Source organism: Saimiri boliviensis, chromosome 18, assembly GCF_048565385.1.
Source record: "Saimiri boliviensis isolate mSaiBol1 chromosome 18, mSaiBol1.pri, whole genome shotgun sequence".
NCBI classification, from domain to species: Eukaryota; Metazoa; Chordata; class Mammalia; order Primates; family Cebidae; genus Saimiri; species Saimiri boliviensis.
This window is the reverse complement of record NC_133466.1, coordinates 29,166,416-29,194,390: the sequence shown is the minus strand read 5'-3', so window position 1 is coordinate 29,194,390 and position 27,975 is coordinate 29,166,416. Positions and strand designations below refer to the sequence as shown.

General features: G+C 33.6%; 1 protein-coding gene across 17 annotated transcripts in view; it reads right to left on the bottom strand.

Moving 5' to 3' along the window:
* Positions 1-27,975, bottom strand: part of ROBO2 (roundabout guidance receptor 2) — a 1,294,416-nt gene that overhangs the window by 112,253 nt on the left and 1,154,188 nt on the right. For 10 of the 17 annotated variants that reach the window (XM_074389490.1, XM_074389491.1, XM_074389494.1 and 7 more), the window contains exons 6-7: positions 14,333-14,460; positions 9,756-9,767 (exon numbers count right to left, since the gene is read on the bottom strand). In XM_074389490.1, the coding sequence (XP_074245591.1) occupies positions 9,756-9,767; positions 14,333-14,460 (140 nt within the window). The remainder of the gene's footprint in view (positions 1-9,755; positions 9,768-14,332; positions 14,461-27,975) is intronic. The other 7 variants (XM_074389492.1, XM_074389496.1, XM_074389495.1 and 4 more) reach the window with 1 other exon arrangement.

The window sequence follows — 27,975 nt, the reverse complement described above, 5'->3', positions numbered from 1 at the left end:
AGACTGCTTCAAGGCATCATTCCCTCCAGTGGCTTCTTTGTCACCTTTGGAAATCTGGATGGGTGTGCTCCTTTAGTCAGCTTGGGTATTGGAAGGCCTCAGGCAAGTAATATAGTTGGACTATGAACTTGCTTATAGTTCAAGCTTGCCAGGTAGAAATTAAACTGAGGGATTATTGGGGTGGAACCATGTATTTTTTTCGAGGAAATGGTCTTTATTGGCTTTAGCAAGTCCACTCTAATCCTGTAATCATATCAAATATTTCTACATTGCAATCAATAGTAATACTTTACTCACACTGTAAATAAGGTGGGTAAATTTGCAGGTAATTTTAAACTTTATTATATTTCAGATTACTAAAATAGATTTCCTTAATTATAGGTAAGCACAGGAAATCATGTAACTATTGAAATCATTATGCGATTCGCCATGCAAAGTTTCATAGAACTTTTAAATTATACATAGGTATAAATTGAGAGTGCCCTAGGAAAATTCATCAAAATAATAAACAAGTTCTGCACTTTTAAATTCTATTATCCCATATTATTCTGTCCTTTACCAATGCATATGTACTTTGCTTTTCTACTTATCTGTAGGACTAAAATACTAAAAATAAAACAATAAAATTTTGTTTTCTTTAAGTGACTGTTAATATGCAATAAAAGCGCTATTAACTTCAAAACTAATTCATTATTAGAAAAATTAACACATTGTTTGTAAAGAATTGATCTCATTTTTGACCGGCAGAAGAAGTCTAGTTTACAATGGCGAAAACTCCTTTCAAGATCCTAAATTCCTAAACTGGGAAACTAGACTTCTCATATCTGGGACAGAAGGGGTTGTAAGTGTAAGAGTAAAGAGAGGAAACTATAGCTTAAAAACGGCTCTTCCAGTAAACGGTGAGACAAGACATCCATTTTCACTCACTTAACCTGTCAACTTGCCAGAACTGACATGTCAGCACTCCAGCTAAACCACGAGGGCTGATCACATCCCATTATCTCATTTTTTAGAGAAAGATTCCATGAAGATGCCAATCAGAAAAAAAAAAAAAAAGAAAAGAAAAACTTGAAACCAAGGAACAAATGTACTGATACTGAAGGGTTGCTTAGTTAACGGAATTTTAATATGCAACTGCAATGTTTCTTAATAACATTAATTACACGCTTAGTAAGTCACCATCCTAGCTCATTAGTGCCTTCTTTTTGTTGTATTTTATCTCCTACCAGCAGAATGGGGAATATGTGATTGGCCTGTTACCATTAATGTTGCTTAATCTTTTTATAGCGCTATTTAAAGCTGCTTGCATAAACATTTTCTAGGCAAGTATTACCTATGTATGCATATGTGTGTATCAATTAACTGCACCAACATTTGTGTGCCTCCAGCACATGTAAGTGTTATGCTAGACCTAGAGGCAGCAGAAAGATAAATATAACAATGTATTTACTGACAAAGACCTAATAGTTTTGTAGGGGAGATGAAAATAATATCCCTAGTAAATCTGGGAAGCAATACTTGCAATGAGTGAGATTTTAAAAGGCATTCAGATGTATTTTAAATCAAAATGTAATATAGTTTGCTAGTTTATATATTTTTAATGAATCTAATTATGTACTATTCCCTCGAGTGACATTTAATATGTTTAAGTAAGTACTGTATCAATTCAAATATCATGCATATTTAGGTGTAACATACATCATAAGACATATTTTACAGTACATATATCATCATATCTCTGTCTACAAAGTCCAGCAACTTATGAACATTCTTTGAATACGTGATTCAAATGTTAATATAATTTATTCTGGACACAGCCAGTGAAACTTCTTAATATTAAGCTAATAATACTGTTTGGGGCCTGAGTATTTATGTTATTCTGATAGTTTATAGTACTTTAATTTTAAGTACTAATTAAAAATACTTAGTATTTATTTTATTCTTATTTAAATAGACTCTGAAAAAATGACTATTCAAACTTTTTGCTATTTGGGTTAAGATAATTGAGTAAAGGCTTATACTGCTTCACTTTCCTGTATTGAATAAAACAAAAGAAATTAATAAGAAAAAAACTAACATAGCCCCAACCCACAAATTATGAAGAAGCCCTGTCAAATACAGCAAAGTCTGAAGAAAACTGAGGAGGCACACTGAACACCAGCATAACTAGCTTTAATCCCTTATCAACGCCAGTTTCACAAAAATTATCTAACATCTTTGTGGGAGCCCATCCCAGGATCTTTTTAAGGGAAAAAAAATGATACATAAAGTCAAGAGTGAGATGTGGGAAATATGAGACATAATTATAGAAAATAAACTAATATTGAGAAGGCACAGAAAGAAGTATTGAAAGAAAGAAAAAATAGTAAGCCTACTGTAGTTGGCAGAATTTTTTATTTTTTATTTTTTTCAGATAGAGTTTTGCTCTTGTTACCCAGGCTGGAGTGCAATGGCGCGATCTCAGCTCATGGCAACCTCTGCCTCCTGGGTTCAAGCAATTCTCCTGCCTCAGCCGCTCAAGTAGCTGGGACTACAGGCACGCGCCACCATGCCCAGCTAATTTTTTTTTGGATTTTTAGTAGAGATGGGCTTTCACCATGTTGACCAGGATGGTCTCGATCTCTTGACCTTGTTATCAACCTGCCTCCCAAAGTGCTGGGATTATAGGTGTGAGCCACCGCGCCCGGCCGGTTGGCAGAATTCTAAGGTTGTTCCCATGACCTCAGGCCCTTCCTTGAAATACTTTAATGATTATATTAGGTTACAAAAAAGATTCTGAGATATACTTAAGGTTACTAATCAGTTGACCTTAGGATGGGTTGAGTCCTCAGGTGAGCCTAACTTAATACATTAGCTCTTTAAATCAGGACATTTTCTCTAGCTGATCTCAGAAGGAGGCCTCAGTGAGCTATAAAGCAAAGCCCATGAAGGATTCAGCGTAACCCGGCTGGCTATGAAGGTTGTGGTGGCAGGGATGTGCAAAGGCTGAAGAGTACCCTCTTAAAACAGTGAGTCACCCCAACTAGCAGCCAAGGAAAGGGGGACTTCAGTCCTACAACCACAAAGAACCAGATTCTGCCAAACACCACAAAGAACTTGGAAGTTGATCTTCTGGAGAGACTCCAGAGAAGATTGCAATATTTGATTTCCGTCTGTGAAACCCTTAGAAGAAAACCCTGTTGAGACTGCCTGCAATTTTGGACCTATGGAATGACATGGTTTTAAATTGCTCAATGTGTGGTAATTTTTATTTATTTATTTATTTTTTTGCTTCAGCTGTTGTTTATTGACATACAGGTAGGCTCTATAGCAACAGGCCTGGAGGTGCTGCGGTAGTGGGGGAAAATGGAAGGTGGAGTGTTTGCCGCAGGACACCTGAGTGGAGGGTGGGGACAGGTGTGAACTGGGGAGGCCTAGGGGGTTGGGGAAGCAATAAGGGCCAGGGCCAGGCCAAAAAAATAAATTAAAAAAATAATAAAATAAAATAAATTGCTCAATGTGTGGTAATTTTTATGCAACAACAGAAAACCATCCTTCTTATGAAGCAGAGAGCATAAAGGAAGATGAAGAGAGAGTTTTATAGGAAAAGGCACACAGTTTATAACTTAAAAAGGGTGGTTCTGAATCACCAGGGCCAGTACAATACTGAGAAGAAAATAATATGGTTTTAGTCAGATATTAAAAACAACATTCCAAATAGGAATTATTGAATTACCCTGCTACTTCTCATTTTCTCTTCTCCAAATATGCAAACCCTAGTCTTCACAGCTAACTAGAAAACGAATAATCAGATAAGAACCAAAACAGGATCTATGTAAAACAAAATTTAAGAAAAACATGCATATTAACTAATTACTTATTTAATTCATGAGAGAAAAGGAACATAATTAATTAAAGAGAGATAAAGGACCTATGTCTTCCAAGAATTACTTGAAACCCAGAAACAATTTAAAATAAATAGTTTGCATAGTCTAAGTAAAATTATATACAATGAAATCTCTCTTTAACAAATTAACTACAAAAGGCATACAAAGGCTAAGACATGTAAAGATAAAGAATTTTATATTAGAACTTAACAAGAGAATAACAAAAAAAACCCCAAAATTAGAATATATTTTTAAAATAAGAAATGCTTAATGATAGTAAATTTAAAAGTTAGAGACATGGTATATTATCATAGAGAAATCATAAAACATGAAATAAAAATGATGAAAATTATTATAGAGAAGTTGATAAATTTGAAATTGTGACAAAGGAAAGCCAATATAACTAACGTATTGGAAGAAATGAGGAAGTAAAACAGAAAAATGTTCAGAAATAAGACAGAAGAAAATGTTATTGAAATAAAGCAAACTAAAGCATAGATCTGGCAGATTCAAGTGGCTTATTGCATCCTAGAAATATTCATACAGGATGATCATTACCAAGATATAACTCAGCAAAGTTACTTGAAAGAAGGGACTACATGCATATTCATATGGTAAAAGAACATCCCAGCCAAGAAAAAAATATGTATTTTTAAGTTTCAGACTTCACTATAGTACCATTCAATAACAAGACAATAGAACTTTTTTACCAAGTTGTGAGAGGGGGGAAAAAAGTGTGAGAGTAATTTAAGATCTGGTCTTTCCTCCTGTTCAATGGACAGACATTGTCAAGTACATAAGGCTACAACCCGCTCAGCCTGAGAAGTAACCCGTGCTTGTGTTTCACTTTAGAAATAAACATTAGCTTAAGATATTTTAAACGTTTCACATTATGGAAACTCGGTTGGAATATGGAAGATAAAACAGAATGCCTTTTTTAAACCTACCATTTAATCAAAACATATGGAGCAATGGAAAATGTGGTGCTTAATAATAATTAAATGGAACTCTGCATAAAGTAGCTAATTAGTGCCAGGTGCAGGAAACATTAAGAGCTCACAGGAGGGAGATGATTACCTCAGGTCATGGGGCAACAGCTTGTCCAAAGAAAAAAAGGGATGCAAGAAATAAAATTCTAGGTCTCCTTCCAAGGTACACTTAGGATATCTTTTGCAAAAAGTGCATCCAAACATGAAAAAGTTAATACACAATACCTGTAAGTTTTCTGATTTTAAAAAACTGTGATATTTCCAATATTAAATTATATACTGTACATTGTATTTTCCAAATTTCAAGTTGGGGTAGAAGATGGGGGTATCAAAATATCTGTTCCATTATTCTTTAAGTAATGTCAGATTTATAAATCACCCTGAATGAATTTTTCAATTCCAAACTTTTTTTTTTTTGACTTCCTAGTGGCCTCAGAATAAAATGCTTTAGAGTAAGCTTTAACAAAACTTTGCTTCAACTCATAAAATAGAACTTTCTAAAATGGTATATTTAATTACTGTGGTTAAGCAGTTGAAACATTAAAAAATACGTCCCTATGGATTTCTGTTTAGAGTAGTCGCTGCTGTTTTTTTGTTTTTTTTTTTTAAATAATTTTTAAGTGGCAAATTTTGCCAAAAAACTTATATACTTCTCAATACTTATAAATTCTTGTGTGGCCAATTATATTTTTCCATCAAAAGGAAACATATTTTTCAGTCACTAAGTTAGAAAATACTTAGAAGTTTCATCAAGTTGTGCATTGTCAGTTTGTTTTTGATATTTTAAACAAGTTTACTTGAAGTACTCAGCTTTCAGTTTTCTACTCCAGGCAATCAGCATCTAGCATATGGTATCCAAGTTACCAAACGGAGCAGGACAGCTTTATAAGCAAGGCAGCTGGTAGATTTGACAGATCCTTTCCAAATTACTCATCATGTTTTGAGTTGCTGCTAGGAAAAAAACATGTTGCCCATCTCCAAAATAGATGTTCTTTTTTATTTTTAAGCTCAGGAGAGGCTTCCAATAAAAAAAAAAACAAGACAGATGGGTATAGGAAGCAAGATATTTATCCCTATTTATACCATTTTCTTCTGTCAGTTTCCTCATCAGAAGAGTTTTCCAAATAAACAAATGAATATTTCAGCATTCATAGTTAACTATCCTACGATGTACTTTTGCTTTTCATATAAAGAACACCTTTGGAATAGTAAAATGTCAAAACTACAGGAAGGGTTTGCAGATTTTTAATTATCAAAGTGATTGCTGCCTAGATTTTGTGGCAACCAGCAAATCTGAACATTAGATTAAAGAGCTCTTTTTGACCCATTGGTGACATTGCAGATGAGCAAGTGAAATCTGTAAAACACTTTTCTCCATTGGCAAGTATATGAATGTCTGCTTTCAGTAATACCTGCCACACTAGAGCATCCTCTAACTTCGCCTAGAGGAAAACTAAATACAGGCCAGAGGTGTTTATTCCAACTGTGATTGCACAGAGTTGCAAATTCTTTACCACAAACGCGTCTCATAAGAGTCATCCATTTGGGCCAGGCGCGGTGGCTCAAGCCTGTAATCCCAGCACTTTGGGAGGCCGAGGCGGGTGGATCACGAGGTCGAGAGATCGAGACCATCCTGGTCAACATGGTGAAACCCCGTCTCTACTAAAAATACAAAAAATTAGCTGGGCATGGTGGCGCGTGCCTGTAATCCCAGCTACTCAGGAGGCTGAGGCAGGAGAATTGCCTGAACCCGGGAGGCGGAGGTTGCAGTGAGCCGAGATCGCGCCATTGCACTCCAGCCTGGGTAACAAGAGCAAAACTCTGTCTCAAAAAAAAAAAAAAAAAAAAAAAAAGGAGTCATCCATTTGGACACAATTCTGTTGGGGTGTTTGTAATGATTTCTAAATGGGGCTTTCTACACAGACCATCAAGAAGTTTCACCCAGTAGGTAGTGTCACAATTGGCTTTGGAATCTCAAAGTATTCCAGAATCTGCAATGATTTCTAATTTTCCTTCAAAAGCTTTAGACAGAAACTATGCTCTGAATTTTCTCTAAATGTTATATATTTGGTACACATTTTTTCACCTAATTTATGTTGGAACTAAAAGCTGGTTTTTCTCCCCTTTCTGTGGTCTTTGCTTTGCAGAACACCATTTATGCTATTGGTAAGAGCTTCAAAGTTGAAAAATATGCTTTTAGGTGCATTAACAAATATAAATAATAATAATGTAGTTTTTCTATCATTTTAACATTTAATCATTACTTTACTTGACATATACTTTCTGACTGTACAATACATGTTCAGATATCTATGTTCTTGAACTAAAATTAATGTAAGAAATACATTCAAAAAAATGAGGCTAATTGCCTTATTATGTCTCTTCTTTGGCAATCCAATTAAAACGTAACCAACACTCAGTTTTTTAAAATTAATAGTAGTTGTCAAGTTTAAAGTATAGTTCTTTATATTTCTGAACATTGTCATAAGTCATTTGAGATAGATTTATGAAATGACAGACTTCCCCAGAATAAAGTACAATGTGTCAAGAAGCTATTCTTTAGTTCCAGTCCAATGGAAATTTAAGAAATCATTTCAAACAGGAATAAAAAATGGAAATAACTTTTGAAACATCTTGCAAATGACAGATACATCTCAATACTCTGTGTATATCACATTTTGAAATCAGTGTACTTTTTTCTGTATTTAAAGGTTTTAAATATATTAGAAATTATTAACGTACTGTTCTATGTTCTGAAAATTTGTGAGATAATTTAAATCAAGTGGTCATAGTATATTGGCATGAGGTTTCTGTATATAAAGATCTATAATTTAAATGTGACTTTTTCTTTTCATTTGAAAAGTCATTAGCTTCCAAGGACAACCACTGCCAATGCAAAACCAACTTGTATTTTTTAATACCTAATATCACCCTTTCTTTGAGAAATGTTTTCAATCATTCATCTCTTCTCATATCTCCTATAAATACTATGATGCTTAATATCTTTGCAAAGATTTTGTATTGCATAGTCTCAAGAATTCTGAAAGTGTCAGATTGTTTTAAATCTTTCCACTTAATATACTTTATTATATATATAATTTATAACATTGTTATATATAATTTATATATAAATATTTTCACTTATTTTATTTTATTATATGTAATAACATGCTTTCTCATTTGACATATAAATGAGTGAATTTCTGAACCTGAAAACTAGCTCACAGAGGTTGAGGAAAAGAAATCTAACAGAGTGGTCATGTATTTTACCATCAGCTCTTTCTTTGTCTATTGCTGCTGCATCTTATTCTTTCTCATTCTTTTCTTAATTTTGTATGTCATTCAAAAGACACATAAAATTATCATTAATAGGAGTCCTTACAAATACAAGGAAATAAGACTTAAAAATTATTACAATATATTCTTGAATTTTCAAACATCAATTGTACAAAGCACAATTGATTTCATCATTATTAAAAAAAAAAAAAAAAAAAAAAAAAAAAAAAAAAGCCCTGCAGTCTGTGTTTCAATTAATTGTAAGCCATGGCTTTATTTCCAAAATATTAAAATGTGAAATAATGCCTCAGAAACTAGGCATATTGGCATACAAAATGCCTTTTACAGATAAAATCAATCTTAAACTCAATCCACTCTGCAACAGCTTTGATAAGTCAGTATAATTATCTCCATTTTATAGAGGAGGTCACTGAGCATAAGGGATATTAAATTACTAATCAAAAGGAAGTATTGCTCAGAAACACCAGATCAGAAAGTCAGATTGGGAAACCAAAGTATGTTTACTGTATTTGCTGACAATGTAAAAACATACTGTTTAACAACAAAATCCGTGATTGTTTCAACCAAAGGGGGAAAAAATGTGTGAGTCTGAACCAACATATATTATCAAGTGTCAACAACGTCAAGCCAGTATATTAAGAAAGCTTTTGAAACTAGATGGACAATTTATAAAGCCCTCAAAATTGAATAAATTGTTAGTAAAGTATCTTTTAGTATATTAAAGAAGCAGTGTACTAAATTCCTTCACTCTTTCAACCATCCATTTGTGCATTCATCTGTTCATTTACATGTGACACAATTACCAAGATTTATTTAAACATAGTTATTGGTGGATTAAACTGAGGCTTAAAAGAGATGCAGAAAGCTTACTAAATCAATGAATCAAAAAATGTTATCTTCCAAATGTTTACAAATAATTACCACTTAAATATCGGCAAAAGCAAGCTGTTAACGTTCTTTGATTTCACAAAGCCAAATGCAAAATAAGATATATTAAAACCCCAAGCACTAACTTTTCATGCCAAAGAACACAGCTCCACTCTCCCTCCCCCACTTAGGGTAAGCAGCTACTTGAAGCATTTTACTCAATTTTGTTTAAATAGGCATGCAGGCAATAAATATGCAGCAGCTAAAAATATCCCTAAAATACAGGGACTCTGAGTAACTTAAAAGAAGTGCATAAAATTGTTGTACTTTTTAATTTATTTCATAACTTTTTATCTTAACATCAAACATTACTAATAATTGATTATTTTATACATACAAAAAAGGACAGCAATGCTTTCTTATTGTATTCTAATGCAGTATATTTTTCTCCTGTAAGAAAAGCCAGCAGTTCACAAACATTAATCATTCATTTATTCTCTTACATAAAACTTGTTACCTACTTACTGCTATGTAGCCAAAATCACTACAAAAGCGTTTATCAAAGTGATAAAAAAAAAAAAAAAAAAACCAGGAGCAACTTTTTACAGCAGACAGTCTCAAGTACTATTTTAACATGGGTAAAATAAATACATTTCATTCTGTCAAATCTTACTATGTATGAGTTATGAAGCACTGTGCAAAGCCATGCTTAGTGGATAGAAGGATGGCTACTTACCAACAGGGCGAGCTGTAGACATTACAATGGTGTGGTGAGAACATAAAAAAGAAATTAAAAAAAAGAAAGAAAAATTATCAGAATGCATGATGTGTAATGTTACATTTAAGTATGGACAATAGAGTGATTTCTAGTCTCATAATTCAAGTATGACCAAGATGCCTGAGTCTGATAAAATTGAGAGCTACAAATTTAATTCTAGGAAAATAATTACTTTGACTCTGAGGACTGACTGTAAGCAATTTGAGAGATATTTTAGGTAAAGTCTTATCATCATCACTTACTATAGTTATTATTTCAAAGATCTTGAGTTAAACAGCGTTGTGTTACTCCAAAGTTAAAAACCTGATGAATATAACTATTCAAGTCACAGACTAGCAAATGTCATGTCAATAAAAGAAGGCCTCGAAGTCTGATTTAAATAGCAATTGGATTTTAAGCATGGTTAGTCAGAACCATTACAAGGACTACAGAAAAGCCCCTGACGCTGCTTTTCAGTCAGTAATAAGTTAAGATCACATCACTTTTCATCCGTGGACAGGGTGGATGAAAATATAACAAATAGGTTGGAACATCCTTAGAGATTTCAACTCAGTAGCTCCCTAACTACTGTTAAGCTTTTTTCTTCTTTTGGCAGAGGGCAGGAAACAATGACTGACAAGTTGATTCTTGTTCACACTGAGAACGGCTTTCAAACTGCTGCTTCAACAAATTATCATTTTTTTATTATACTATAACTTTCAATCACTAAAATCAGTGGTAATAGGCTGCCCCAGTCATTAATGCAAAGAAATTGTAAGAGACACACATGGGCTTCATAATATTTCTTTAAAAGGAATAACACCCTATCAGTTTAGATGGCAAACCATTTTATGCAAAAGCAATAGACAAATATTATAAAACATGTGATCCCATTATCCAAATGAAGAAGAAATGTACTTAGTAGTACATGAAATTTCATGAACTCTAACATTAAAAATACAACTTTTTCAACAGTGTTTCACCCATATCCCAGTGTATACAGCTCCAGTGCATATGTAATGTGACTCTGGAACGTATCAATAGTTTTGTGTTGATGATGGCTCTTTGGGCGTGGCAAGATAGGAACAGCCATTGAAAACATATTTACACATATTCGCTTAACAGATACATCATAATACTAGCTTTGTGCAATCCCTAAAAATAAAAACTTATTTGTCTCTATATGAGAGCCATGGTCTATGATATTGACAATTGTTACAGAAAAGATTCTGACAACAGGCAATAAGGCAATTGTAGCAGTGCTGTGAAAAGTCCAGTTTAGTGGAATCCTAACATGCGATGCATTCTCTATAGCAAAAGGAAAAGAGGAGTAAGTTACCTAATGTACCATAATTTCTTTCATTTTGCACGGGAGTGTGGAGCAGAATGTAAGATGAACTATCAAAAAGAGATAACAGACTAACAATGTGAACTTGTGGCTTATTCTAACAGAGGAAGTTTCTCTTAATTTTGCCAACGTCCACTAGAAAAAGAACTTTGTCCTTTGTCTTTGAATTTGTGCTTTTCAGCTTACCACCTCAAGCTGAATTTCAAACGTGTTTCCTTTAGAAACAGAAAGGTGTTTTGAGTCTAGGATATTAACAAAAGAAAAAAAAAAAGAAAATAAACTGTCGTGAGAAATCCTGTTTTAAATAAATAAAATATATTTCTATTTTATTTTAGTATAGAATAATTCCAAAATTGTTAAGGCTTTATTGCTCAAGAAGCAAGATTATTTGTTCAATCAGATCTTTATGCAAAGCAAATTTTAAAAATTTTAAAATGGGAAAAAATGTGCTTATAAATATGCAGCTTGGGTTGTCACTTTTTATCCACTTTAAAAGTTTTATTAATAATAAATTATTTGATTAGAATAAAGATGGTAGGAGGTTTGTTGTTGACTGGGTTTATTTCTTCCTACTTTTACATTTGCAAAATCAGCAGAGGGAGCTTCTTGATCTTTGGCTTCACTTTATGGGTTTTTTTTGTTTTGTTTTGTTTTGTTTTGATTTGTTTTGTTTTTTAGAAAAACATATTTCTGAAATGGGAAACAACAAAGTGGATCTGTTTCAGATTTTAAGAATAAACTCCCTTACCTTTTTTCCAATTGACTAATGTGAATGTTATGATAAATTTTAGCAGAAACATCACAATAAATTTTTTTTTGTCCTTGTTACATTAGCAACATTTCATCCTGAAGAAAACCAGCAGGTGGATGTTTTCAAAATCAGCAAATTAAACTCAACTGTGTCTCTGCATTAAATGGATGAAAATGAACATGGCCTCTTGGGTCAGTTGACCCTGCTCTAATAAAACAATCCCAGGAAAGGCTGCACATTTCATTTATGTGCATCAAAAAATGAGCACAGAAAAAAAATAAGTCGTAGATAACAGTATTGTCTTTTTTTTTCCCTGTAATCTCTTAGCATGAGAAAACCCAAATGCTTTTCCTAATGGTACAAAAACATTTTTAAACAGTATTTTACTCTACATTATCTTGTATTAAGGAGATTTTTTTTTAAACCCAGTTTTTTAGGTTCCAGTCTTAGAGAGGTGATAAATACATGCCACAAAGAATAAACACTCTAATCCATCTACAGGATACAGATCAGGGGAGAGGCCATTTAAGATTTGCTGATTTAAAAAGCAAAACAAAACAAAAAAACCCTATTAAAAACAAACAATTTTTTCTATTAGTTTTGTAAGTTAGCTTCAAACACCCCCGCCTGAGGAGCATGCTTTGTTAAATGAAATGTTAAGGCTGAAACTTTCGACAAATTATGAAAACAATTAGCTGGGAAAGGTCTTAAAGCAAACAGACCACTTCAAGTCTCACTCATCCAAGCATTCAAGTATAAAAGAAACCCTGCTGCTTCTGCAAACAAACAGCTCCTCATATTCTCTCACTATTTGTTTAGTCAGCAAATATTTCTCGAATGGAAAATTTATTGGCTGGTTGTTTATTATTTTTTTCCATTTACTTTAAAAAAAAAGAAAAATAAAACTTTGGGGATAATTGGGTCGAGTAAATTGTTTTTGCAGTAAGCTGCCTAGCAAACATGACAAACATATGAAGTCATCCATGGAGACTGTGAGTTACATAAAGTGTGTTCATTGGCTTATAAAGGTTATCAGATTTCTATCTTACATAATCCATATATATATATGTGATTCATATATGATCATAGTTCTTTATGACTTGTTAACTAATGAAGAGTGAAAATGTTTTTATGCAACTAGCTGTTAGTTTTGTCTAAATACATTTTGTATCTAAGTTCACACTAGAATGTCTCGAGAAGAAAAAAATGAATTAAGTGAAATAAGAATAGAGCAGTTGAGTAGTATGAAAAGCAACAATATTTTTCCAGGTATCCAAAGTGCCTGTCTCCTCATAATTACCTGGAGGTCACTGAGTTTTGTAAGATTTGAAGCACAAATCATAAATCTGGCAAAAATTCTTTTTCTTACCACAAAAAGGACTAACCTGAGAATCCCTGACACCTTTCTTGTAGCTTCGAACTTCTCCAAATCTTTCTCCTAACATGCTGAAACCTTCTGGGAGCAAAGCTGCACAAGGGTCAGAGGTTTGACTAAGCAGGGTAGATGTAACTGAGACTTGAATGAAAACATGCAGCCAGTCTCTTTATTGCCAAGGATGAGAGAAGGAGGCAGTTAGTAGTGGGAGAAGGATGTGCTTGCCTATCTTTGTTTGATGTTCTGTGAGTGTAAATGATGCCATGGGTAATGTCTATTTCTAGAATAAGTGTAACTGTCTATATGGTACTTCTTGGTACCTTGGACTATATAATTTACCTCATGTGATCAAAAAGTTCCACTGAAAAGACAGTTAATCTATTCTAGTGCACTGTAAAGTTAAGTAATGCTTTCTTTCCTTTATAAGAAATTCCAGTGAGTCTATAAATGAACATTATTCCACGACTGAGGAAGTGCATGACACCCAGAAAGTGAAAGTTATTACAAGAGCAGCACCGACTATTTCAATTATTTAAGGCCAATGAACTTCACGAATCAGTCTCTAAACCAGATTATCTCAAGGCTGGAGAGCTCCTCTGTATTCGTTTGCACCTTTGGAAGTATTGCTAGTGTTTCTCAGATTGCTGTTTTGAATGCTGACATTAAAAAGAACCAAAACAGTATGCTACTAGTATAAAGTGACAAACCAGTAAACAGAAAATATGGGAGTACCTTTGAAACTGATGGCATTTAAAAGCAGTAAGTAGTTGAAAGCAATGGAAATGAAAAGAGTAGTACACATCTTTTGTAATTTTAAGACTTAATTTTAAGCCATATAAACTATTAACTTTAAACCATATAAGCAATTTACTAAGTAAGAATTAATCCCTTTAAGTTATTATCATTTGGAATCAAATATTGAAACTAATTTTATTGCAATTAATGATAGAGAGGACACAAAATGTAGGCATTTTAGTACAACAAAACAGCATAATCCACTAATCTGATTGTAAATTCACTTACCAATTTAACCAAATATTAGTCTCCTGGTTCAATTATGTTTGACATCTTAAATCTCTTACCTCGGACTGTGAGTGTAGCAGAGGCTTCCATTTTTCCCACACGATTCTCAGCAATACACATATAGGTGCCTTCATCTGTACTCATGGTCTTTTTAATTCTTAGTGTGTAATCATCTTTTATGTCATACCTGTGTAGAATATGAGCTGGTTTTATTAAACAGTATTATCTATATAGATAATAGCACAAAGTATTCATCTTCATTTTTCTTTTTATATTGTATTTTACCTAAACACACACACACACACAAATCTGCCATAAAGTACAATTGCTTAGATTGAAAGTATTGCTAATAAAATCAATTTCATATCTGATCTTTAGCTACTTGTCAGTTATCTATCCTTTACATATGTATGCAATTCTTTCCACTCCACAACTATCAAAGGCATAATCAGCACTTTGACCTTTCTTTGGTAACTCTTAACTACTAAAGAAAATAGCATACACCTCAGTTTCTTGTTGAGTCATATCTCATTAGTCACATTGTTCAATAACACAATTTATTTTTAGGCACCTTGGAAATAAGATAGCTTAAATACATTAAAGAACAAAATTTTTCTCTTGTTTGTTGGCAAATTGACAAAATGGGCATTAATTAAAAGAATTAAGGGTGCATAGTCATTTTTTTAATAAGAACTATTAACTCCTGAAACATCAACATGCCTCGGAGTGATTTTTGGAAATGCACATCCTCAGCTCTTTAACGTGCATTTATTGTTTCACCGCCATTTCATTAATGAAGCGGACAAGCAGAGTGGGTCAGAAAACATTATAACATGAAATATTTGGGGGTATTTACATGAGAATATATTCTTATTTGATTCTAAGAAATTATAATTATACCAACTAAATAATCAAGCTATCTTATTTTTTTTTTTCATTCTTTTCACATCTGATCTTTCCTCCTGATATGGTTCTAATTTCAAACACACATCTTGCAATACTTTCTGATTGGCCACCTTGCTTCTCTTCCTCATATATACCACAGTTTGATCCACATTTCCAAAATTTTATTTTAATTGGTTCTGTCTGCTCAAAACTAGCTGTGACTTCCTGTTGCTTTCAGGACAAACACAAACATTTTAGGCTTGCATTTAAAACTACCATAATCAGATATTTTCTACTTCCAGCCTTAGCTAGAAGAATAACCCAGCTTAACTTTATTAGAGGCTAAGATATGAACTAAGAGAGTCCTATTTTTGACAAAAAGAAATATCTGTGTACCAATCATGCCAGCTAAACTATCCTAACTCTTTCATCCTTTAATTATCATGGTTACTTTTCTGTCTGTATGTTTTGCCTTAAAATTCTGCTTATTAAGTATGCCATATGTGGTTAGGGAAAACTCATCCACTACTTCCTTATCCATGACTTTCATTGTGAAGCTATCCATTACCATACTATAAAAACCGAATTACTCCCTTTTTGAAAACTTATTGCTACAGCAGTAATTCTGCACTTAGTTACATTTTGGATTGTTACCTATTTTGATGAAGGCACAGATTTTGTCTGCTTCACTCACTGCAATATCCACACAGAGAGTTTTAAACATCCAGTAGCATGATCAAGTAGTTAAAAGCACAGACTCAGGAGCAAAATGGCCAGAGTTGTATTCATGGACTTGGCCCCTTAATATGCTTCTAAGGGTGGGCAATATATTTAAATTTTCTGGATCTCTGTTTCCTCATTAGCAAAATAAGTGCTAAGGATAACATTTATTTCATGGCGTTTGTGTGAGCTTTAAATGACGTATGAAGTACTTAAAACAGTCACAGAAAAAGCACAGTACATGTTAGCTATTATTATTCCACCTACTAGGAGCTCAAGAAACATTAGTGGTGAATACATATCTTGTTTCCTGTTGCTATAAAGGCCAACTGTGAATGGCTTCAAGGCTGCAAACTACTTTACCCGTATCTTTATAGTTTAGTGCAAATACTAAGCTAAAATGCATGCAAGAGCAAAATACAGATAAACACTTTCTGCTTAACTTTGCCAGTAAAAATGTAAAAAAAATTAAAAAAAAATAAAAACAAAACAAAACAAAACAAAACAAAAAAACTATTTTGATAACGGCTTCAGAAAAGTTACTGGTGATGCATTTAAGGTATAATAAAAATAATATTTTCTACAGTTAGCCTATGTACTACATGAGATGCTTAGCTATAAGATAGAAACATTTAAGCACCGTATTTTTCAGACATTTCCAAATCATCTAAAAAAATTGAATTATTGGCTACTGTTTAGCCATTTATTCTTGTTTGACTTTCAGAAGTCTCTACATTGTCCTATATCTGAGTTTTTTCAAGAGTAAAAGAGGGGAAATAAACGTAATGACCTAAAAAGTCTTTTCTGGATAAATACATATGTGAAGCCATGATTCCAAGTTAATAAAAGATATATACATACACACACACACACACACACACACACACACACACACGTATATCTATATACATATAGTATATTATTTCTGATTTGCCATTGAGAAAAAATTGTATGTTACCTCAGTTAGAAAAAATGGTTTCACGCATCATTCATAGTATCCTCAAAATCTTATTCTGAATCAGAAATTGTCATTTTATAGATGAGAAAACGGATACATAGTCAAGTAAAATGACCTGCTCAAAGTCATGTTATTGCTAAAGAAAAACATTAGAATTAACATCTTGACTGAATTTGTCACTTTTCCCATTCTATCTGTATTACTTCTCTGCAAGAAAAGTTTAATTTTTAAATGCTAACTTAAAACACTAAGACACATAACTACATATTTTGGACAGATAAATAATTTTACATTCAGCAAATATTTAGCTATAGCTTATGACAAAATTTTCCTTCACATTAGAGACATTAATTACACAGGAGACAACATGGAAGCTAAACAAAATGTAAAGGTTATCTCCCGCTTTAGTGTAAAAAAAAAGTATATATTCTAATCATCAGAGAACTGCAATCAAAACCACAATGAGATACTGTCTCACTGCAGTCAGAATGGTTACTATTAAAAAGGAAAAAAATAACACTTGCTAATGACTCTGTGGAAAAAAGAGAATGCTTACACATTGCTGGTGGGAATATAAATTAGTTCAGACATTGTGGAAAGCAATTTGGAGATTTCTCAAAGAACTTAAAACAGAACTACCATTTGACTCAGCAATCCAATTACCGTGTAAATATCCAAAAGAAAATAAATTGTTTTACCAAAAAACCTACAGGCACTTGTGTATTTATTGTCACACTATTCATAATAGCAAAGACATGGAATCAAACTAAGTGTCCATCAACTGTGAACTGAATAAAGAAAATGTGGTCCATATATGCCACGGAATAGTACATGGCCATAAAAAGAAGGAAATCATGTTCTCACTTAGAAGTGGAAGCTGATAATTGGGTACACATGGATATAAAGATTGAAACAATACACACTGGAGACTACTACAGGAAAGAGAGAAGGAGGGGGTCAAAGGGCTGAAAAACTATCTATTGGATAGTATGCTTACTTCCATTTGTAGCCCGAATTTCACTGTCACACAATATGGCCATGTAACAAACTGTACATGTACCCTCAAATCCAAAATAAAAGTTAAAATTAAAAAAAAATTTTGAAAGTGTTTCTTTAAACATGACAAAATGCATAATATTTGAACCCAAACTCAGTCTGAAATCTGACTTTCTGAGATTTTTCATTATTTTAAAGAAAGGTGGAAATAAGAATAGGAATGAGTTTTTTGTTTGTTTGTTTTGAATTAATGGTACCTTGATCAGGGATACAAGTAATTGTGTGGTCTATAATTGCAAATTACCTTCCTTGTGAAAAGTTAAAATCAAATATTACTTGGGAAGAATAAAAGGAATTAATCTTAACAACTGATAAAAAAAAAGACTACCTTTCAAAGAGACTGTGCCATTAAAAGCAAAGCAAACAGCAAATCTAATTTTTTTTTTCTACCTATAGAACAGGTTTTCAGATACAGATTGTAAAACAATGGCCAAGGCCAATGGTCTGGTGACATGGGCCAGATTTGTTAGAAAACATAAAAGTACAGAAAGTAACTAAATCCATTCCCAGTGAGACAGGTATGCATTGGAGTAAAAATACATTTTTGGTGATAATTTTTAATGATCTTTCATATAACAGTGCCCAGCATAGTTCCTAGGAATTAGCTGCCCGGTAGCATTGCCATCTTTTAATTTCTCCTTAATGACCATTGAAAGTTGAAAAGATTATAATGAACATTTCATTATTTTATTCAAGAAATGCTGATGACATATCTCACGCATTGCACCAAAATTTGGGGATACGTTACTTAATAGGAGGTAGAGGCTACTGAAATGATGTCTGCCTCCCCATTAGGGTGATCAGAACTACCTCCGATGCTCTCTCCAGCTAACACACATTTCCCAGGGCCATCCCTTGTCTTTCTCCAATTGGAAATATATGCTACAATACATGTCTTATGTCCCATCACATTGGGATGTTGTAATTTAAAAAAAAAAAAAAAAAAAAATTCCAGTGCTTAGTTACTGAAATGCTCACAGTCTTTTAAATTCTCATTTTTCTTGCTGCCTCTTCACCTGAGGAAAGACTGTAAATATGATTAGTAGTTTATGTGATGTATTTATAATCAAAATACTTTGAATATATATAAAGTGATTGACTCATTAGGCTAAAAAAAACCTTAAAACTTCACCTTCTGCAACAATCCATGGACACTTGAATCCTACCTGCAACATGCAACCAATCAGTCTTCCGGCTTGTTCCTAGGACAAGTGGCCTATTCTATCTTTGAACATCTCTGACTATTAGAAGATCTTCTATACATGATGATATAAAACATTTCTTCCCAAAGTTACTATTAATAGTATTTACTCCTTGTGCCAAACAGAAGAGTGTACTCTCTCTCCCATAAGAGAGCTTTTTCAATTTTGGGTTTCTTATGAATAATTTCACATTCAGGTCAACTATTCCTAATAACAGCAAACATATACTATATAGTAATCCCCATGATTCAGAGGGACTGTGTTCCAAGACTCCTAATGGATGCCTGAAACCACAGATGACACTGAACTACAAATACTCTACACGAGACAGTCAATCATAACTGAGAAGGCTATTAAGTGACTAACTGGCTGGTAGCATGCATAGCATGGATACGCTGGACAGAGGGGTGATTCATGTCTTGGTGGGATGAAGCAGGAAAGTGCAAGCTTTCATCATGTGACTCAGAATACTGTGCAGTTTGCATCTGATGAATTGTTTATTTCCAGACTTTTTCATTTAATATTTTTGGACCACAGTTGGCCAAGGGTAACTAAAGATACAGAAAGAGAAGGTACAAGAGTACAACTCAGAATGGACCAGTGTAATAGCAGTTATTTTATCTAAGGGCATAAAGGGGAATTAAGATCATCAGTACAGATTTACTGATTCATAGACATAAATCTGATTATGTCACTGCACTTTTCAAAGCTATACAATGGCTTCTCATTTTGTCACTCAGAATAAAATCTATTTATTGATAGTGTTTAAAGTTTTAGATAATGTGGTCCTTGCCTACCTCTCAAATTTCATGTTCACTCTGTTCCAGTCACATGGCTTTTCTTTTACATGCTCAACTTAAGAAGCAAGTTCTACTGTGTCTTTGTGGTGCTTTTGCAAATTCTTGGAATGTTCTTCCCCTACGTTTTCCATGGCTGACCCTTTTTGACTTTCAGGATAGCCCAAATATCATAAATATCATTCCCTTAAACATGTCTTTCCAGCCTAAGCAATCTAGTTACTGTCCACCAATCCAGTTCCTTTGAAAAATTACTTTCTTTTTATTCTTTACTTTCACATTTCTTTTGTCATATTTTAATATATTTTATTTTCTTCAAAGCACATATCTTCACCAGGTCTTTTGTTTCCTTATTTATTGCCTCCTTTATTTCAAGAGCATGTATGTTCCATGGGAATGAGGACTGGTTTTCTCTTGTTCTAGACTGTATACCCCAAGTCTAACCAAACGGTGCCTGAGGTATAGGAGGTATTCAGTGAATTCTTACTGAAAAAATGATGAAGCATGAACAAGTGCTTGAAATTCTTCTCTACTTCCTTTATAGCATGGTTACCAGTAAAACAATTATATGCAGTACTGAAAGATTAACTAATCTGACATATAAAAAGATATTATATCAAGAAGCATGGTAATGTTGTATTTATATACCAGCAATTAGCTCTGAAATGTAAGTTAAATTCATATTGATGTAATGCTGAAAATGTAAGAATTTGGAATAGTTAATACATTAATGCTACTAGCTATATGGAGATAAGTTGGCAATTTGAATGGCAATCTACACATTTGGTTTATATATTATAATTAGTAAATTACCCTCTGTAAATTAGTGACATGAATAAATAAACAATATCTCTCCCTCCACCAAAATAAATGAAATAATTTTAGGAGAATGTATAAAACAAATGTGAAGATTGAGAGAAAACAAAGTTAGCTTCATGTTTTGTTTCATGCTTTCAAATATATGAACTTGTTATGTTGGCAGGGCTGTTTCAAGTCACAGGTCTTATGAAAATAAAACAATGACAATAAAAATGTATTTGCATAGTATTCTCAAATATATCTTTCATTTATCCTCATATCAATTCTGGTAGGTAAGGTGGGAAGTTATTATTTCCATTTTAAAATTAGAAAATGTGCATGTATAAAAGTCAACCTGAAAGCAAACCATATAGATTATTCTTAGATGTTTATAAAATCTGGCATCGCACAAATTGGGATATTATGTTCAATTTTATTCCTTGTTTCTTAAGAAAGGAATTATGGCATGAAAATTGGAAAGGTGAAGTACACTGAACTCTTCATGTGTAAAATTAATAATTTCAAAGAACTTTGTTAAAGTCTAGAAAACCATGAGGATATAAATTAGTGAACATGAAAATATTCGGCTAATCCCATGTTATTAATATTAAAGGAGAACATTTGGAACCTAAATAAAGTACCTTAGGATAAAAGAAAAAAATATTATTTTATTATGTAATACTAAGAAAATTGATTATGTCAAGAAACAGATCATAAATTCTGAGACACAATAAAGAATTTCAAAATTACTGAGCCTAGTCTAATGTCCTAATTTTAATATCAGAAAAATAGTACTGAAATTTCATCAGTAGCAAAGGTTTAGACTGTATTGGAATCTAAGTCTCCTGTGGCAATCTTCATCAACTATATTACAAAGACTTTTACCTAGCTTTTTACCAAGGGACAATATAAGCACTAAATTTTTTAAAATCCTGATGTATAAATCCACATAAGAAAATTAAAGTAAGCAGGGGTTATACTACCAAAAGAGTAGCTGCTTCTCAGAATTTTTCCTGATAGGTTCAAAGAATAAATGATTAAGCCCTTAATGGCTGTTGCTATTAAAATTCAGGTCTCATAGTGTGGGTACTGAAACTTACCTTAGATTGTATAAATTTGTGGGGTGTGTGTGTGTTGGTCTAGAAATATTTTTAAATTATCGAAACAACTGACATCATTTAAACTGGACTTTTTTTTTTTTTTTTTTTGAGATGGAGTCTCTGTTGGCCAGGCTGGAGTGCAATGGTGTGATCTGGCTCACTGCAACATCCATCTCCCAAGTTCAAGTGATTTTCCTGAGTCAACCTCCTGAGTAGCTGGGACTACAGGCATGTGCCACCATGCTCGGCTAATTTTTGTATTTTTAGCATTGACAGGGTTTCACCATGTTGGCCAGGCTCATCTCGAACTCTTGACCTCAGGTGATCCACCTGCCTTGGACTCCCAAAGTGCTGAAATTACAGGGGTGATCCACCCCACCAGGCCACATGGATATTTTAACATACAAACTTGAATTTTCAAATCAAGGTGTGTCTTACCCAAAATACAACCTCTTTCTGCTTTCTCATACTGCTGACCCAACAAGTCTAATACAATGTACACCATGCAGACACTACAGTTCCTCCCAACATCATTGACTCACGGTGCCAGTCTCTAGTCTGAACCCTGACAGCAACGATAAAAAACCTGGAAGACTCAATCAAATTATGGTACCTTTGTGTATATTTACATTAAGAAGTGTCTCAGGTCAGAGAACAGATAGGCCTATAATTGTGACTCAATTAACTCCTATCTGCAAAAACTTGAGAAATATAAAGACTACTTTAAATAAATTACGTCTAACTAATTTAAAAAACTAGATTGTAAATAGTTGGCTCATTACTAATTTCACATGTAGGCAATCTGAAGCAAAACATGACAAAGTTTCTTTTCCAAAACACATACGGAGGCAGTATGGTTGGGGAAAACTCTTGTGACTACCAGTCTCTGCTTTCCCTAATGGGTCATGGTTTCCCTAAGACAGTAATTTGCTTCCTACAACCACCAGGTGCCAAGTGTTTTCCCAGGTCTGATAAATGTGGCCTGATTTCTTAGATTTCTTTCTAGTTTGGTCCTTGTTTAATAGTAATCTCATTGTAACCATTACATCGAAAAATTGGGAAAATATGCATTTCTCCCTTGAAAGCAAATATTGAAAGTGTGATATGAAACGTTACAAATAATAATTCTTTACATTTTAAGATATATTTATAGTGTACAACAGGGTTTTACATATAATTGCACAGCAGCAAATGACTTAGAGAAAATGCCTATTTCCAAACACAATTTTACAGGAAATGCTGACATTGTTGTCCCAAGCTATAAAGAGACTGGAACCCTTTACAGGTACATTTATTTTTCTAACAACAGCATACATTTTCCACTGGATGTGTGCATTTATTGCTCTGTGTGCATTTGCATTGGGCAGGTGGGTATTAATGTACTGGCTATCTTGGGTTCAGTTTCAAAACCTTCGGAAATTAATTTTGTCAATATTTTTTCTCAATATTACTCTGAGACCGACTGTAACTCCAGGAGGCTCACAAAAGTTTTTCCTGAAATTTACGTCTTTTAACATTATTCTCTTATTAACACAACAAAGGTATTTAAATTTTGCTTTTAATTGCCTTTAGCCTTCTTTAAACAGTCTAGAACAAATTTTAAGTAAGTAGAGTTTATTTTGGTATGAAACAGCTGCTTTGTAGCATGGTATAATATTATACATGATCAACACTGCTGGTTGATCACATGTAATGATCAATGTCAACGTAGAAGGTATCGTTGGCTGTGAATAAAACCAAGAAATAAAGAAATAGATGAAAAAAAAAACATTACTGATGAGGAAATTCAAGTAAGATTTGGTGATTTTCATTGTGAAATCTGCCAGTCTTTTACTTAAATAAATGCAGTCATTGTTGCCAAGTTTGATTAATGGGAGTTGTACGATTGTGTGCTGACAGTCCCCACCATAGAGACACCTTATTTTTTCTGATATGAAACACTCCTGAAAAATGCAACCCAATCAGATTTGGCCCCTGGACAACATGTGCTATCATCACTGTACCGTGAATTGAGATTGATTGGTAACCAGCTGTGACAAAGTGGAAAAGAAGCTCTGTGTTTTTGTGGGTATTTTTTTCCCAAGGGGAAAAAAAAGCTAAAGAAAACTGAATTGTGTCGAAATCATTACCATCTGTTCAGCTGAATAATTAATAAAACAAAGTAAATTTATTTTAATACTTAAAACCCACAGTTTGCATGCAACATTCCATGTATGATCTTATGTTTCATGAACAATTTTAAAAGTGCTTCAAAAGATACATACTAAAGTTTTAAGAAATATAGTACTACACCCTAAAATCATTTCCAAATTTAAATAAGAGAATCTATGTTATTTCTTCCTCATAAACATACCTGCTCTCATACCTAGTGGAAAGATTTCCTATACATTTAAATTTACTTTTAAAATACCAAACAGGCTACAGAGCAAGACTCTGTCCCTGCTCCTTCCAAAAAAAAAAAAAAAAAAAAAGAAAAAGAAAATCAAACAGGAATTGAAAACTGGCAAAATTTGATAACCACATTTCATTCATGACTCATACTTTGCAATTCTTGATTCACATTAAGCCACAAGGGTAGGAACGTCTCATGATTTTCTAGCTTTTAAGAATAAATTTCAGACAATTTAGGGACTCCCAAACCTTCCACAATGACTGTAGAGTTTAGGAGGAATCAAAATTAAGAAATATAAATTATAATTTTTATTACAAACTGGAATGTGATCATGCTCTGTTCCAGCCTGTGTATCATCACCTTGTTTGAATTATGTAAGGACTCTATAAAACTTCCTGAAATGCCATTCTCATCTCAAAAGCACCTTTGTTTTTTAGGGAAGGAAATTTATTTTCTCAACATGTTTAGTTTTTAAAATCACCTACTACTTCTTATTATTAGATTTCTGGCTCCAATTCTGGAACAAGTGTTTTGAATTAGCACTTAAAATTTTATTATGCATCTGCTGTATTAATCGTTAAGTTGGCCATTGGTAAAAACCATGAATTGAACCAGGAAACATTTAATGTCTGCATGAGTAAATGTTTCTTTCTCTTTAAAAAGACTTGAAAAGTTTGTTTTCAATTTAAAAAGACTTCCACTCAATTCAAATAGCTGAAGGTCAAGCTATACCTTTAGACTCTTTCAGAAAGTAAAGATCTATAAAAATAGGCATTCTATAGTTCCATTATTCAGGAAAATTTCACTATGGAGCTTTATATGAAAATGTCACATACTGTATTATCTTACTTTCAACAGAAGAAATTTTAGGATAAAATCACTTATTCATCTTATGGAATCATATATATGGAATTCATCTTATGGAATCATGATTTTTTTATATATACTCACTAATTAGTTCCACTCTACCATGCTATGGACATGGAAATACATCCATCTAGAACTTAGTGACAGTGTTATTCAATCAATTTAAAATGGGCATTTTAGTAACTCACAAGTTTATTCAAGGCATGCTTCTATAAAATATAAACTTTCCTGCAGAAACTTGAATCTTTTGCCTCCTTCACTTTTGAGAGCTGAGAATAGGAAACGCTCAAATTTTCTAAATTGATCTTTCACTCACAATTTTTCAAATAATATCTTTGCACAGATAACATTTGAAACTGTTACTAAGACTCACATAAGTATTTCTTGGCAATCTAATTCCATATGATGCTTTCTTAATCTTTAATATTTAAGGTGTACCCTAAAGGCAAGATCTTAAATCACATTTGAGCTCTGAGACCCCAAAATGAACACAATAAGCCATTCTTTTGCTGGACAGACTGAGCCTTTGTTTTTAATCTATAGCCAACCACAGGTCACACTTTTCTTTTTGTCTACAATTATAATGCAGGCTAATGTTTATAGTTTGGGTAAAGTGAATATTTGCCTGATCTCTCAGGGATCAGGTTGCAAGCAATTTCTGGGCAGGGGACCTCAGAGAAGTATGAAAGACACATACCCTTTTAAGAAAATAAAAATTTTCACAGCATTCATTGTGAAAGGAAAGAAACAAAAAACCTAGAAGGTTACTCTTGCAGGGAAATAGTAAGAAGCAAGGTTATCCTTCAAGTGACCTTGCTGTTCTGTTCCGGAAGCCTCTACAGAAACCCAAAATGAAACTTGAAATATGATGGCATTCTTACCTTGTCTTAATTAAGCAAACAATATTCTAGCCTCTCTTGATTTCCCATATTCTACCCTCACTACTTTTATCCTCCAGCGATCACTGGCTCTCTGCTGGGCCTGACCCATAAATGCAAAACCCTTATGCTAGTCTTCCTTTAGCACGGCTGAGAGAGGAAGGCTTTTTTTTTCCAATTAAAAAGCTAAACAAAGACATACAAATGAAATACATCTTTAAAACTATCCACAACTGGACAATAGTTGATTTAATGAAGTGCAGATTTAAGCTCATAACGTAACTAGGCCAAAAAGATCGGGACTTGAACCCATGCCAAGGAATTTGGGTACTGACCACTTTGGAAGGAAAGCCTCTCTCTGGAAGGTGGGCAATGAAACCAAGCTTCAGCTGGGCTCTTTCGGAGGTCAAAGCATCCTGCTCACCCTAATCCAGATCTCCTTCCAAGTTTTAACCAGAGTAGCCTGTGGCTTTCTTCTGAGTGTCCGACTCTCCCATCTTCCCTTCCTATGGCAGGCATGTTAGGCTTCAGGGATTAATTCTCTTGGCAAATTTGTGGCCAGCTGTAAAGTTCCCAGACTGTTGGTTTTGGTGATCACCCAAGTTTCCATCTTCTCCTGCCTTCTCATTCTCTTGTTTTTCACTTCCTCTGAAATGAGTTTCATCTCCTCTAATATAATCCCTCACAACATTTTTGTGGCCATCTCCATAAAGATTTCTCACTCTGCTTTCTAAATTACCTGTTTCCTGATTTGTAAAGTGTCCTTCTCATCTGTCATTCTCAGATATTTCTGAGATATACCTGAGAAATATTTATATTTCTTATGCCTTCATGCAAATCTGGCTCTTCTCTGAGGAATAGCCCTCTGGTATAAAAGCGGAGGAAGAGGGAAAATGAGGACCAACCATTCTAAGCAATTACTCCGTGTCTGACACAGAGTAATTACTCAATAAATATTATTTGAATGAGCTACGTATTACATACAAGTTAAAGCAAACTAAAACAAAATTCAACTTCGTTGAGTCTCATGTCATCCAGTTTTCAAATGAAATATTTAGAATTTTTTCTTCCTTAACATGATAATCAATAGGCCCTACCTCACAGGGCTGTTGTAAGAATGAAATGTTCAGAGTTTTGAGATTTGCACAGGCACATAGTAAATCCTCAATAAATGTCACCTAACATTTTCTATAGCTGTCCTCACTTCATTCTTATCACCTCCTCCAGTGATATTATTGTCTTTATCTTTGTTTGGCCATTGTCCTCCCCGGCCTTTCAAATGGTTCCAACTTTAAAATGTTCAAACGTCTGATCCAGCCATAACCTCGGTTACAACCTCTTTGCTTAATCAGTTCACAGACTGAAACTCTCCCTCCATGTCTCTCTACCAACCCTCTGTATCCTCTGTACTTTCTCTACCCTGCTTAGATGGCATGGTCCGTAAGTTGCTTGTCAATATCTTCAGTTATCTTGTTGCATTGTTTTAATGTTGTATTTTCCTGGCAAACCCCCAATTTTATATTAATATAACAGTTTACCATCTTCTTTAAATATATACCGTATATTGAATACTTCAATTCACCTTTGACTGACTCTCTGAAGGGCTCAGGGAGTAGTTCAAACTTCTGAACTTAGTCTATATGTGACTTCTTCATTGGTCTTTGGACACTTCTCCAGTGTCCTCTTACACTTGAGCCCTCAACTATACCTCAGAATTCTCAGGCTGTCTCTTGTATCCCTGCATATGCTTATTTTTCACATCTGGCCCACTCACTATACCTCCCATATCTCTTTCCCTTTAGCCCAACTACTTCTGCTTATGCAGACCTATGATTAATTTAGTATCTACTTATACCTCTAGATTTCAAGCTTCATGAAAGTGTGGCCATATCACTTTTATTAACCATTGTATCCTCAGAGCTTAGTACAGTTCATTGAACCTAATAGGCAGTCAAGACAAATTTGCTCATGAGGGAATAAAAGAATGCCATACAGACACAGGAAGAAGGCTTATTCTCTCATCGGCATCAAACATTGCTCATGACAAAC